The sequence below is a fragment of the Vombatus ursinus genome, unplaced genomic scaffold (assembly GCF_900497805.2).
Source record: "Vombatus ursinus unplaced genomic scaffold, bare-nosed wombat genome assembly UNPS02014770.1, whole genome shotgun sequence".
NCBI lineage: Eukaryota > Metazoa > Chordata > Mammalia > Diprotodontia > Vombatidae > Vombatus > Vombatus ursinus.
Window position 1 is genome coordinate 10,377,530 of NW_020954548.1, and position 14,527 is coordinate 10,392,056.

At 37.2% G+C, this 14,527-nt stretch overlaps 1 protein-coding gene across 1 annotated transcript in view; it reads left to right on the top strand.

Moving 5' to 3' along the window:
* Positions 1-13,993, top strand: part of PLIN2 (perilipin 2) — a 34,151-nt gene extending 20,158 nt beyond the window's left edge. Inside the window, exon 9 of the mRNA XM_027862832.1 lies at positions 12,632-13,993. Within this exon, the coding sequence (XP_027718633.1) occupies positions 12,632-12,766 (135 nt within the window). The 3' untranslated portion in view covers positions 12,767-13,993. The remainder of the gene's footprint in view (positions 1-12,631) is intronic.
* The last annotated feature ends 534 nt before the right edge of the window (positions 13,994-14,527 follow it).

Below are 14,527 nucleotides of genomic sequence, written 5' to 3' on the forward strand. Positions count from 1 at the left end.
CAGTAAAGGTGAAAGAACTCATCGAAGGCTATGGGGGATGACCTCAGGGAAGACATGGAGGCTGGTGGTGGAGCAGACTCTAGTTAATGAAAACAAATGAAGTGGGTATCCCACTCCTGAAGTGGGCAGACTTACTAGATGATCTTTCTGAAACAGGTCATTGTGACTTCTCTAAAGAAAATTGCCTAATAGCACATTACATCTCATTACATATCTCAACTCAGACATTTGCCTACTGTGCATTAAACCTTCATGGTGGTTGTTCATGACTTTGCTGTTCAAATAATTTTAGTTTTTAATTTTTTTCTTGTAACTGCAGAACATGCTTTATATTAACAACAGATTAATCTGGCACTGGACAAGGGAAGAAGGACCTGAGATGAAATTTGACTGTGTACTTGTCACCAAAGTAAATAGTCATTGAGAATCCAGGCTCTTTTGACTACCTGAGATTCTTTTCATAGATCAGTGAAGGCTTTTTTTTTTTTTTTAAAGTTATATCTATCTATCTATACAATTATCTAGATATAGGGGTCAAGAGATAATATAATCTGGGCATTTTCTAATGCTCTAATTTAAAAGAACCTGGAAAATTTAGGTGAATATATGATTAGATTTACTTACTAAGGTCAAGATTACAGTAAATTGATCAAATCCCCCAATAAAGATGAGCACCTATGATTCGAGTAAATACTTCATATTAGTTAAAGTGAATCAAATACTTTAACTACCAGGGGATCAGTGCCATCATTTTTAAATAACAATTGAGAGAGCTGGGTTTTATTTCACAGGTTCTGAAAGCCAACTATTTATTAATGCTTATGGTGAGTGAGAAGAGCTTAAAAGATTGAACTAGTACTTCAACTTAAATGAAAAAAGAAAGTTTTAATCATTTGAAGTATGATTTGTTGTTTATTCATTTCAGTTATATCCAACTCTTCATGACCCCATTTGGGGTTTTCTTGACAAAGATTGGGGTTGTTTGCTGTTTCCTTCTCCATCTAATTTTTACAGATGAGGAACTGAGGCAAACAGAGACTTGCCCCAGGGTCATACAGCTAAGTGTCTGAGCTCAGATTTGATTAGCTCTGGCTAATGAAAGCAGTCTTCCTGACTGTAGATCTGGTGCTCTACCCACTGCACTACGTAGCTGCCCATTTTGGAGTATGTTGGAGATCCCAAAATTCTGTGCCTTAAGATTTCTGCCCCAAAAAATACAGTGTGTCCCAAAAGTCTTAGTGCAGTCTGAAGTTATTAAAACTTTCAAATATCCTGTATTTAGGGCACATGTTACTAGACAAATACTTTATTCAAAAGGGAAACTCAATATAGTAGCTATGGATTTCCTTATCCTAAAAACTGCATCGTTATGGCCTGCCAGAATATTAACTTAAGAATGTACCTCTAAATAGCTGAATGAATGCAACTTTTGGATGGAATTAAAATTGACGTTCTGAAAGAAGTTTGAGCGTCTACCAAATAGTGATTTTGATTGCACTATAATTCATATAAACTACTATTCTCAGCTTTCCCTAGTCTGATAAGGCCGAATCACAGCATAAAGGAAGAGGCCTATCTTTTCCATATCACAGAAATACATCCTCGATAATTGTGCCAAATTATTTGAATAAAGATTAAAAAGGAGAGGGGTTAGGACTGGTGACTGGTGTTCTCATCTTTTAAGTTCTGAGCAAATGACCGGGGTGCATGAACACTAAACATGCAGGTGTAGAAAATCATGATAGCTTTCACAAAACTCACAAAATAGTTGTTATTTAATGGAATATATGTACATCAGTGTGCTATAAGGTAATGAGGCATCAAGGATAATGGTAAATGGTTCACATGAATTGATACTCTTAATCACAGTTCCTAGTTTTTCACTTTTCCTACCATGATTAAGGTCAATGAAAGCAATTTCTTAACACTCTTACATGGCTGAAATGATAACTGGACTACTAGGGTTGTCTACCTTCTACTTTCCTGTCTTCCCCTAGGAGTGAAGTTTCCTTTCATGTATTACTTCCCTTTTTCCTCCACTTGAAAAGCCTGGAGCTCCCTCTTTGGCTTCCTAGGTCTCACCCAGTTCTTACTAGGTGACCTAGTACTAGAGGGCTTAGTGACTATGCTGCAGGAGAGACCCAGGTTCAGAGTAGGGAAGAAAATAAAGGGAGAAAGAAAGGGCTGTGAATTCCTGCCATCAAAGTCTTTTGGGCTAAAGGGATGGGTTAAAATGTGTATAGGTATGATAGGAAAATAAAAAACCAGGGAGGCATTCCATAAACTAGATACTTTGTGGCTCAGTCTCCTGCGCACCCTAAAATCAAAACTAATTTTTCCTTCAAAGTCGGCCTCAGGTACAGATTAGTGAAGCTTATGGGCCTGTTTACTCCCACACTAAACAATCCTGGGCTGTAGCAAACACCAAGTCTACTTCTTAAACAGGGGTTCTTAGTTTGGGATAATGGAGGTCTGTGAACTTGGATGGGGAAAATCCAATTTTTATTTCAGTATAATTGGTTTCCATTGTAATCCTAAGATTTTATTTTATGCATGTAAGAACATTCTGAGGAAGGGTTCATCAGCTTTACCAGACTGATCAATGGGTCTATAATGCAAAAATAAATAATAAAGTTAAAAACAGGCTCAAAAAGAACTTGGATGGTAGTTTGCTAATTCAAAATGAAGCATTTCAACAGCCATACCAGAGGCAAAAGAAGTTCCCCACCACCCCAAAGTGACCCCATCTAGATGTTTTGCCCCTTTAAGTTTTATTAATGCCTTTTGTATTTACATTTATTTCTATTTTATTTCATCATCACACACTAGCCTAGTGCTCTTCTAAAGAACAAAAACCTAGTTCAGCAAAAATAGCTGATACTAGTTATTGTTTGAGTGTGTACCCTCATCTGTTCCTGACTGGCTGAAATTCCTTTTATAGGAGACAAGGCCTTCTGAGGCTTAACATGTAAATACTTTGGAGAGTTAGCATTCTGGGGCATAAAATTCACTCTTAAGTGGTGGGAGTGAGGGTCTAGAAAGAAGAAAGGTACTTGGCCTTCAAAGTTGTTTGGTTGTGTCCAACTCTTTGTGATCCCATTTAGGGTTTTCTTGGTAAAGATATTGGAGTGGTTTTCCATTTCCTTCTCCAGCTCATTTTATAGATGAAGAAACTGAGGCAAACAGGGTTAAGTGATTTGCCTAGGGTCACACAGCTACTAAGTGTCTGAGACTGGATTTGAACTTAGGTCTTCCTGACTCCTCAGGCCTGTCACACTGTCCACTGTGCCACCCAACTACCTTGAAAGTAGAGAGGCTATAATAGTTGCAGAGACTAGGGGAGGAGGGAACTAAGTGGTGCAGTGAATAAAAGTCAGAAGTTCTGGATTCAAATACAGCTTTAGACCCTTGCTAGCTATGTGACCTTAGCCATGTCCCTTAACTTCTCTCAGCCTCATTTATCCTCATAAAACAAGTATAGTGATGGCATCTACCTATTCTCAGGACTGTTGTGAGGAAAGAGGAGAATAGGTGTAAAGCAATTTTCAAACCTTAAAGCTCTATTTGAATGCTAACTATTATCATAGAATTCTAAGAATTTAAGTGTTTTGCCCAGGGTCACACAGGAAGTATAGTATGTGTTAGAGGTCACATTTAAATCCAGGTCTTCCTAGTTTCAAGGTCATCTCCACGTCCTAGGCATTGAGGTAGCAAAGTGTAGAGAGGACTGGACCTTCTGTGGTGGAAGAAGACCTGAGTCCAAAGAAAGCCTCAGACACTCTGTGTGACACTAGGTAACTAAGAACCTCTCTGCCTCCATTTCCTCATTTATAAAATGGGAATAGCACTTATCTCCCAGAGTTATGAGGATCAAACGGGATAATAATTGTAAAGTGCTTTGCAAACATTAAAGCACTATATAAATGTTATTTCATGACACTGCTCAAGGTGTAGGTACTTTGAATATGATCCCCAGAGAAGAGGAGGAATTTGCCTGTGGCAACACAGCTATTAAGTGTCAGAAGTGGGATTGAAAGTCAGAATTGTACTTTGCGGTTTATGAAACTTATGTGCAATACTGCTCTGCTATGCCACAATTGGACCCAAATCGGGAAAGGAAGCGATTTTCTAGATCAATAATAGTTTCTCCTACTTTTTCATCTTGAGTAAGAGTGTCGTAATCATAGAAATTTTCAGGTCTTTTTCTTGAGGTAAGAAGCAGCTCAGCTCATACATCCTAAAATTAATGGTCCAATCTCGGGACCATTGATTGATCAAAGTGAAGAAAGAGGAGGCCTGGAGATGCCAAAAATTCACTGCATTCATTTAAGAGCCTTCGTTAAACTAAGCCTGTGCATACTATCTTATTGTGAAGGGCTGAAGTTAGGTTTTAGATTAGTTTTGTCTCAGATACTAGTCCAGGAGCTAGTTCTTAGCTAAGACAAAGATTGCCTGTTTACATATAGCCACTCATGCTTCATGGCAAATTAATTAAGTATAAATTTTGATTGATATTTGATACATTTTGATAAATCATATGTAAATTTTGATTGATGAAATTTTTTTTTTCCCTTAAGGACCACACCTTAAACCCAAATCATTCTGGCTCTCGTTGATTGGCCAACCGTAGGTCCCAGGCCAAGCTCCACTTGGTCTTTGTTTGGGCTGTGATTGGCTCAGAGTGAATGTAAATAGCAATTATTTCTGTTTTGTCCAAAAACCCTAAGGATCTTCCCTTCCCAGATTGATTTTTTTTTAACTAGGTAAAGAGGCCATTTTCTGCCTCATTTCTTACCTAGCCTTAATCACTGAATGGGTGTTGCCTCAGTATAACTAAGATCTGGTAAAAACCTCAACTTAAAAAAGCCAAGGTCTCCCACTGCGTCCAGGGCCATCTCCAGTCATCCTGATCTATATCTCCCCACTGGATCCAGAGGGCTCTGGAGAAAGTGAGGCTGGTGACTTGGCACAGCCCTTCTCACTTAAATCCAATTCACTTGCAAGTCAGGGCATCACCTCCCTGATGTCATGGTCCTCTTTGAGAATAAGGACAAATCAACCCGTGCTTTATATATCACATAGACTAACAAGGCTTCTAAGCACTAGAAAATAGAAAGACAAAATGAAAAACTGCCCTTGCCTTCAAGGAGATTCCATTCTATTTGGTGAGACACAACTTGCATGGTTAATTAACTATAATTGGAGTAAGGGGGGAGTACTTAGACCCAGAGGTATCAGGGAAGTCTTTCCCATTGGAAGAGCCTGGAACTTGAGCAAACTTCTTCTAGTTTGAATGCAAGTTGTTCATTAGTGGATTATGTACCTTTTTTAATGAGGAGAGATCTCTCTCCTGTTACAGTAATGGGTTTAGGGAGGGTAGTTATTCAAACCAAGTAGATATTTCCTTTCTCCTTCTATTCTGGATATTTCAGGGAAGAACATTTTGTTTTGATGTTTGGGTTTTGTATTTTTTGGAGGAAGATCTGAACTATAATGGGGGAAGGAAAGGAAACAAGCATTTATTAAGCACTACTATGTGCTAAGCACTTTACAAACATTATCTCATTTGATCCACAGATACTATTATCACATTTTACAGTTGAGGAAACTGAAGCAGACGAGATTAAATGACTTGACCCAGGTCACAAAGCTGGAAATCGTCAAAAGCTGGATTTGAATTCAGATTTTCCTTACTCCAGGCTCTATCCACTTCAATACCTAGCTGCCCCTAATTACAGGCACCTCTAGTTTGTGCTTGTACACATAGCTAACCCCAACCCCTCTAGGAAGTAGCTTCTGAAAGGCCCCTTGATGTATGTATGTGAAATCCTGTTTCTGGGAAAGACATCTGTAAAAGATATCCTTGGAGATAACTTTCTGAGGTACAAGATAACTCCTTAAAAAGCTGGGAGGGGAAGTAGTCCTTCTGGAATGAGATTTTTTTTTAAAAAGGCAATTTTTCATTGTAACACAGAAGCAACAAAATAGGCGTAAATTTCCTTCTAGTTATCCTGGATTATTTCAGCATTATTCCATTACTGGGAAGGACGGACAAAGATTTAAAAATAATTTTTCAAAAAATCATCTAGTGATTGGATAAAATAATCTTAACTTTGAAGCTCCCCATTTCATCCCAATGGGCTCCTTTTCTTTTTCTTATACTCTGCAGTGCAGCTAGCTGTGATTACCCTCCTCTGTTTTTCATTTGAACTGTTTGCCCTTCAGGTTAACGTCAAATTGGCAATCTTTCCAAAGGTAACTTTCCACCTTAGAAACAATGTCTTGGAATGTTGTTAGTTCCCTATTGTCCCTTAGGTTCCAAAATGGAACCCTGCTTCCTCTAGGACATGTCGTCAAGACTACTTAGGGACTGGACAAAGGTAGAGCTTATATGAGGGGAAGATGAAGGGCCAGTTACCAGCAGATATAAGTCAACTTCAGCATTATTACAACATTTCTTCAGAAGCATCTGCCCTAGGTACTGTGATCAGATGTTTAAAGAACTCGACAAACTGGGTAAATGGTTCTGCAAGGATGACCAGCTAGGAATTGGGCTCCACAACCTCCTCATTGGCTTTTATAAGGCATGATAAGTGTGGAGCACTGATCTAGTTAGATTAGACTCAAGGCCTGGTTTTTCCAACTGTGTAACCTTGAAGTAGTTACTTAATTTTTTTGAACATAATTTCCCCATCTATAAAATGGAGGAAATGGGATAAGCATTTAGAGTTGAGAAGGACTGCAGAAAACATCTCATCTAGTTGGCCCAAAGAGGTTAAATTTAGTACTTGTCCAAGGTTATATATAATATGGGATCCTGGGTTTATATGGGATAAAACGATCATAGAATTAGAACCAGAAGTTCATACCATTATTTTTGGGGGGGTGGAGAATTTGTTTTGATTGACTATGCATATTTTATTTTATTTTTAGTTAATATTTTATTTTTCCCAATAACATTTAAAAACAATTTTTAACATTCATTTTAAAAAATGTTGAGTTCCAAATTCTCTCCCTCCCTCCTTGTCCCCCTCTTTGAAAAGGCAAGCAATTTGATATAGGTTATATGTGTAGTCATGAAAACATATTTCCACATTAGTCATGTTGTTAAAGAAAACACACACATACAAAGAAAAAGTAAAAAAAGTATGCTTTGATCTGCATTCAGACTCCATCAGTTCTTTTTTGGAAGATGGGTAGCAATTTTCATCTTAAGTCCTTCGGAATTGTCTTACATCATTGTATTGCTGAGAATAGCTAAGTCTTTTGTAATTGATCATCCAAAAGGTCACACAGTTTAGCATTTTACAGATTTACAGAGATGAAGTAAGTGACTTGGCCCAAGATCAGATAGGTTGTAAGTAGCTGGGATCAGATAGGTTGTAGGTAGCTAGGAATTGAAAACAAATCCTCTGGTTCCAAATGCAGTACTCTTTCAATGACACCAGGCTCTTATGGAATCTGTAAACTTAAAGTTAACCTCTGTGGGATAAGGGATAGGTACTAGACCTGTAATTTCATTAATATAGGGAACTCCCAGATAAGGAAGCTCCTGCTACCAATGCCAGTTGGTATCTTTTCTGTAATTTATAGTCTTAGAGAGTTGCCAAGAACACTGAGAGGTGACTTGCCCAGGTTCACACAATTGGTATGTATCAGAGGTGAGACTTGAACTCAGGTCTTCCTTGCTTGGAGTCTGGCTCTCTGTCCACTATGCCATGTTAACAATGTAGGGTTGTCTATACAGGGACAGGTGAAGAGTAGAGGATCAAGCAAGTGGCAAACTATTGGCAGAGGTCCAGCTAAGTGATTGACTTTGGAAAGGCAATCTGATAAGTGTGGAACACTTCTGGTAACAGGTATAGGGGACTCAGTATTGAGAAAATGATAGTTCCCTGGAGCAGCATTAAAAAAAAAACCAAACCCTAGTGGTATTAGCATACTGGGCAAAAACTTGTTCAACCAAACAAAGAGAATTCTGGTTCTTGGGGACAATAACAGTGCAATCCTATCCTGGAGATAAGGCAGAAATGTGATCACAGGAGAAGAAAACAGGAACTCCTGAAAAAATAGAGTTCAGGCAAAACACCATGAGAGTAGCCCATTGCTGTGTTTAGAGACACACTTTGGCATAGTGGAAATTGCAGTGAACTTGAAGTCAGAAAACCTGAGCTTGAATCCTACCTTTGATATTTCTTAGTTCTAAGACTTTGAAAAAATCTGCTTAACCTCTGAATCGGATTTCTCATCTGTATAATGGGGATACTAATACTTGTACCACCTAAATTACAGGGTTGTTACATGCTTCGGTTTTCATCCTGCTTCAGACATTTACTTAGTTGGGTGATGCTACTAGCAAATCACTTTTTAACCTCACTTCCAGTTTCTTCTTTTATTCTGTAAAGCAGGGGTAATATAGGACCTTCCTCACAGGGTACTTGTGAGGATCAAATTAAAGTGTATAAAGTGCTTCACAAACCTTAAAGTCCCCTATAGATATTGACTTTATTACTATTATCATCATTATTGTTAGGAAAATTTTTTTGTCGACTTAATAATGCTATATAATTGTGAGTTATTTCTCTGATTAGGAACAGGATTGGAGCCTGGTTTGGGGCTGAGACTATGTATGAGGGTTAAGTAAAGTCAGCCAATAAAGTTAGAAGAATGAGTGTGGGGCAGAGGTGTCAAACACCTGGTCAAATAGAGGCAGCAACACTCCTTAGTATAGCTCAAACTAGATTACAAAGAAATTGGGAAATAGTTAACAAAATAAATAAAAAACACAGTAGAACATAGATAATATTAACATGTAGTTTTCTAAGTCAAGATGTGACCTATAGGGTTTAGTGGCCCCTTTTCCATTTGAATTTGATGCCACTGGTTTGGGGGATCCCAAGTAGGTTGTTAATGCTATTAGGGCTCCTGGACAGGAGGATGGGTGGTAATTCTTAAGACTCTGTCAGCTCTATTTTTGGAAAAAACAAAACAAAACAAAAACAAAGCCTATCCAAGACAGCCTGCTTTTTGTTTCCTAAGAGGTCCTGTATGCAAAACAGTTTCCAAAAATTCTCTCCAACAGGCTCATGAAACTCCAGGAACTCCTCTATTTGAGGAGTCATTTGGTCTTTTGGGACATACAAGTTTCATATTCTAGTAGGGCTATCATACCAAGGTTTTGATACTTCCAATTAAGAATGGGATAACTCCATGGGAGAAAAGCAGTCTCTTCCCTAAAGATCCACTTGGGGAAAATCCCTGCCCAAAGTTAGTGTCATTGCTTTCAGAATTTGAGAGGAAATTGGGGCATATTAAACAATCAGATCCTCTTAAAGGTTCTGTGTGTAAGCTCTTTCTTCAAGATAGAGGATAGGTCAATCTGTACAAGTCTATTCTAAGGCTGGACATTAACTTCAATGAACAAAAATTGATTTTCTCACCCTCCCCCACCCCCATTAAAAAAAAAGAAAAGAAAAACAAAACCCTTGTGACAAGTAAGCATAGTCAAGCTAAACAAATTCCTACACCAGCCATGTTCAAAAACATATATTTTGTTCTGCATCTTGAATCCATGACCTCTCTGTTAGGATATGAGTAGCATGAATCATTACTCCTCTGGAATCATGGTGGATTATTTCATTGATGAGAGTTATTAAGTGAAAGCAATATCAATAGTTGACATAAGGTTCGTAAAGCACTTTGTGAACATGACATCATTTGATACCTGTGAGGTAAGCTCTATGGCTATTACTATTCCCATTTTATAAATGACCAAACTCAGTTTATAAAGTTTATTGACTTGCTCATGGCCACACAAGGAGTAAGTGTTAAAGGCAGGGTTTGAACCCTGGTTTCTATTGAATCCAAGTTCTTATACTACACAATTTTAATCACTTAAATATTTGCTTATTGCATTTTCTCTTACAGACATTGAGGATCATTTAATCTTAATTTTAATTTCTTAAAACCTAAAAAAATTTCATTTAACTCTTGTTTTGAGGTCAGTTTTAATTATATCTATCCCCTTTCCCTACCCATTTAGCCAGAATAAGAGGGGGAAAAAGCAGGTGAGCAAAACTGACCAACACTTCAACTGAGTCTGATAATATATTCAACGTCTAACACATATGGGTCCCTTACCTCTGCAAATAAAGGAGGGAAGATTACCTTAAAGGTAGTTAGACTAACCAAGGGATTATATTGTGGATTCCTTCCAGGGTATGGTTTCCCATCCACTTTTTTCTCCATACTCAAATAAGCTTTGTCGGAGACCTTGGGCGGTTTCCAACTGTAAATTAGATGCAATTATTTGGTCTTAATTTTCTTTAAGGACTGGATATCAAGAAGCTGAGCTATTCAAGTAGTTCTCCTGAGAGATTTTCATTTGTTTTTTAAAATTTTATGGTAAATTTTGTTTCAACACATGATGATCCCTATCTTTGTCCCAGTTGAATCCTCCATGATGTAAAATCCTTGAAAACTGTTAAATCAAAGAACGTATGAGTGATTTTGATAAGTACAGGAGACCTTCACCTTCAACAGTTTTCCATTTGTTGAAAGAAAAGTTGTGTGCTTTTAAGCTAGTAACAATGTTTCCCATTGTTTTTGACCTGAAATTTGATACTGTTGAAAATTTTCTTACTTTTAGGGTTGTAGCGGGCACATTGTACTTTTAAACTGTCCTTTGTTCACTCTGTATCATTTCATGAATTCTTCCCATATTTCTTTGAATTCTTCACGTTTATTTTTGTACCCAAATATTCTATTACATCCATATAACACAGTTTCTTTGGCTATTCACCAGTCATTAGTCACAGAATTTGTTTCTTTTTTTTTTTGGCAGTAACAATTAATGCTTTTATTATTTTATTTATTTTTTTGAAGATAGGTCTTTTCTTGTCAGTAGCCTCTGCAGTGCATAAAACCCACAATCAGATCACTGGATCTGAGGTACTGAACAATTCTGAAGCTTTTCTTGCATAATTCCAAATTATTTCATGGAACAGTTGAGTTGATTCACAACTGATATAGTGCATTAGGGTACCAGTCTTCCTACGTACAAAAAGTAGTGACTTTTGAAATATGCCAGGTATTCTTGGAGGTCACAGAGGGTCAGCTTCTCCAATAAGTGGGCCTTCATGAAGGGCTCTGAGCCTTTTAGAGCAGGCTTGCACAACCTGTGGATGTTTTCCTCTACATTTTTCTCTGGCCTCCCAAAATCCTTTGGTGTGCCTCAGGTTCTGCAGTCCTGTTTTAGAGCATCCCAAGCTGAGAATCATAGGCAAAGGGCCTATAGGATTTTGCTTGACCAGTAAACAGGCATCTTTAAGTACCTGAGCAAAGGAAGAAAAGCAGAGTTGTGGGATCAAAGAACTAGACTGAGCCCCCAGTCAACAATTTAAGCTTCTTCCAGACTGCTTTCAACTAATTAATCCAGTAACCATTTATTACATTTCCACTGTGCTAGATACTCTGTGTAGCTTGTCTTCTTTAATGTCCCTATTACTTTTTGATGCTGTTAGTGTGCTAGTACGTACACTTACAATTATTTCTATTCCCTATAATTGGCTGTTTCTAATTGCTAGGCCTAGGGGACGGGGAAAACATCACCAAGATTGTTAGAATTGTGTCTTAAGGATAACTAAGTCTGATTGCCCAAGGGCCTTTCTTATAGAACAAAGTACATAAACTTTATGAGAGATTGTTTTAAAAAAAATATTAACAGCTTTTTCTATCTTCTGTCTGCTTGTGCATATTTTAGAGGACTGCCATTGCTGGAAGTCTGACCATGGATTATCAAGTGCATTATTACTTTACTTTTCTTAAGGTATAAACAAATGAATATTTAACGAAAAGAGTCATGAGTCCTAAGTTCAAATTCTGGATCTGCCATTTACTAGCTGGGTGACTCTGGGCAAGTCACTTAACCTCTGTCTCAGTTTCTTCATCTGTAAATTTGGGTTAATAATTGTACCTACCTTCCAGAGTTGTTGAGGATTAAATGAGATGATTATCATAAAACTCTTAGCACAGTGTTAATCATCATTGTTACTTTGACTTTGGGCAAGTCAATTAAATTCACTGGGCCTCAGTTTCATCACTTATAGAATGAGGGTATTGGACTAGGTGACCTCTCAGATCTTTTTCAGCTCTACATCTATGATCCTTTTACCTTGTTCAGTCATTTCACTTGTGTCTGACTCTTTGTGACCCCATGAGGTTTTTTTTTGGCAAAGATACTAGAGGGGCTACAGCTCATTTTACAGATAAGGAAACTAAGTGACTTGACCAGGGTCACAGAACTAGTAAGTGTCTGGGGCCAGATATGAACTCAGTAAGTAAGTCTTACTGACTTTAGGCCTGTACTCTAACCACTGAGCAACCTAGCTTTCCTTTTATCCTACATTTATTCTACATATTTGTAAACAGGAATGCTTTATACCTTAAGAAAATCTGGTACATAAAAATCTATATTTGGGAAACAAATTACAATTTTTTAATTTTAGAAAGTATTCCTATTTTGAAAGTATTTATCACAGATTTTCTTTGATAAGACAAGTTCTCATTCTCTACATAGGTTTTTTTGCTTAAGTAGCTATTACTTTTAATATTTGAGTTTCTTCTTTTTCAGGTGCCAGATTTCACCATCACTGACTTATCTTCTGAAACTTATGAAATTCCAGACATTTTAGGTTTGGATGAGGAGGACGAAGTTGATTATTCACGATTTAATGGATCTGTTAACCTAAGTCAGAATAATGAATAAAGAACAGCAAATTGATCTCGAATATAGCATTTTACTTTGCTAAATTACATGTTTTTTCCAAGTATTTTTATAGTTTTTGGGAATGGTAGTAAATTTTGTTTTAATTTTATTGATTCCTTATTTCATTCCCCAGAGCAACCGTTACAAACTTTTTCTTCTTTATTCAAGTCCCTCAATGTACTCCTGCCTTCCAAGATCATAGCAAATAATACACCAAGGAAACAGACGGATGCATGTTTCCCCAGGCCTCTGCTTTTCAAAATTACATGCCTCTGTTCCCAATCTCATTCATTCCTGTGATCTTGTTCTAGGAATTATCCTCTCTCTAAATACATCACCCCTCTCTTTCTCTCTATTTCTTTCCTATTTACTTACAAACATTGGTCAAATTTCCCACATCCTAAAAATATTCTTTGTTGATCCTTTGTCTTAGCTAGCTATAGGTAAGCTTCTTTCTCCCTTAGGTTTCTTGAAAAGTTGGCTTATACCTAATACAACCACTCTCTCATCACTTCCCTCATTAACCTCATTTAACTTGGCTAATGGAACTCCCCTCAAAAGACAAAAATCAGTCAACTAACAAGCCTCTATTAATTTCTTATGATGGGACAAATACAATGAAACAATCCTTGCTCGAAAGGATTCCTACTTAATCCCATGGCCTTTTTATTTTAGTTTCAAAATTATATATATATTTTCAATTTCCAACATTTTCAAATTCCAACAAATTTCAACATTCCCATGAAACCCTGGACAAACAGAAAACAAAGCACTTGTAACAAATAAGCATAGGCAAGCAAAACCAAATTCTACTACTTGCCATGTTGAAGAATGTGTCTCATTCTGTGTCATCACTACTCAGTTAGGAGGTAGTTCTTCACCATCAGTCAATTGGAATCATGATCGATCATTTTGTTGTTCAGCATTCTTAAGTCTCAACATCCTCTTTTGAGTCTCTGCATGGGGCATTTGCCACTGTTGACCACCTTTCTCCTTTTGGGTCCTACCTCTTCTTTTGGTTTCCTCCTTCTACCTCTTTAACCTCCCCTTCTCTGTCTCCTCTGCTGGCTCCTCAGCCCTGAATTGAATTGTTTAATTTGTTTTAAAAAACATTGGAAATCTGTTTTTTTTCCCCTCTATAGTATGTGTAAGAAATTCTGGTTGTGAAGGCTATTAATCTAGCTTGATAATCACTGAAATGATTGAAATAAAGTTTGAGTGCTGCCATTTGTATGTGTTTTTTTTTTTTTTTTTTTTACTGATAATGACTAATGCTGCCTGAGTAGCTGTTATCTTGGAAGTTAAAGGGAAAATAACAAGAAGGTGAATTCATAAGGACAAATTGGATAGCCAGGATTACCTTATTCTACACTGATAATATAAATAAAAAGAACAACTACACCCCTCCCCCCAAAATCAAAAGTGAATGTAACAAAATTATTAAAATCAAATAGGACTTAAATAAAGAGATAATGAAAAGATCCCTCCCCCCCAACCCATCTCTTCGTGGAGGCGGGAGGTCCACAGGCATTACATATTGCACATGTTTTTAGACTTTTTCAAGGTATCAGTCAGTTGTGTTAATTTTTTTTCCTCTATAAAATAATATTATTTATTATATTGGATGGCACTGTGGGAGAGGGAAGTGAAATTGGGATAACTATGATGATGTAAGAAACAAGTCACCAATAAAAACTTATTTTTAAAAAAAGAGCCTACTACCTTCAAGGTAATGGAGATGCAGACACAAAGAATGAAACA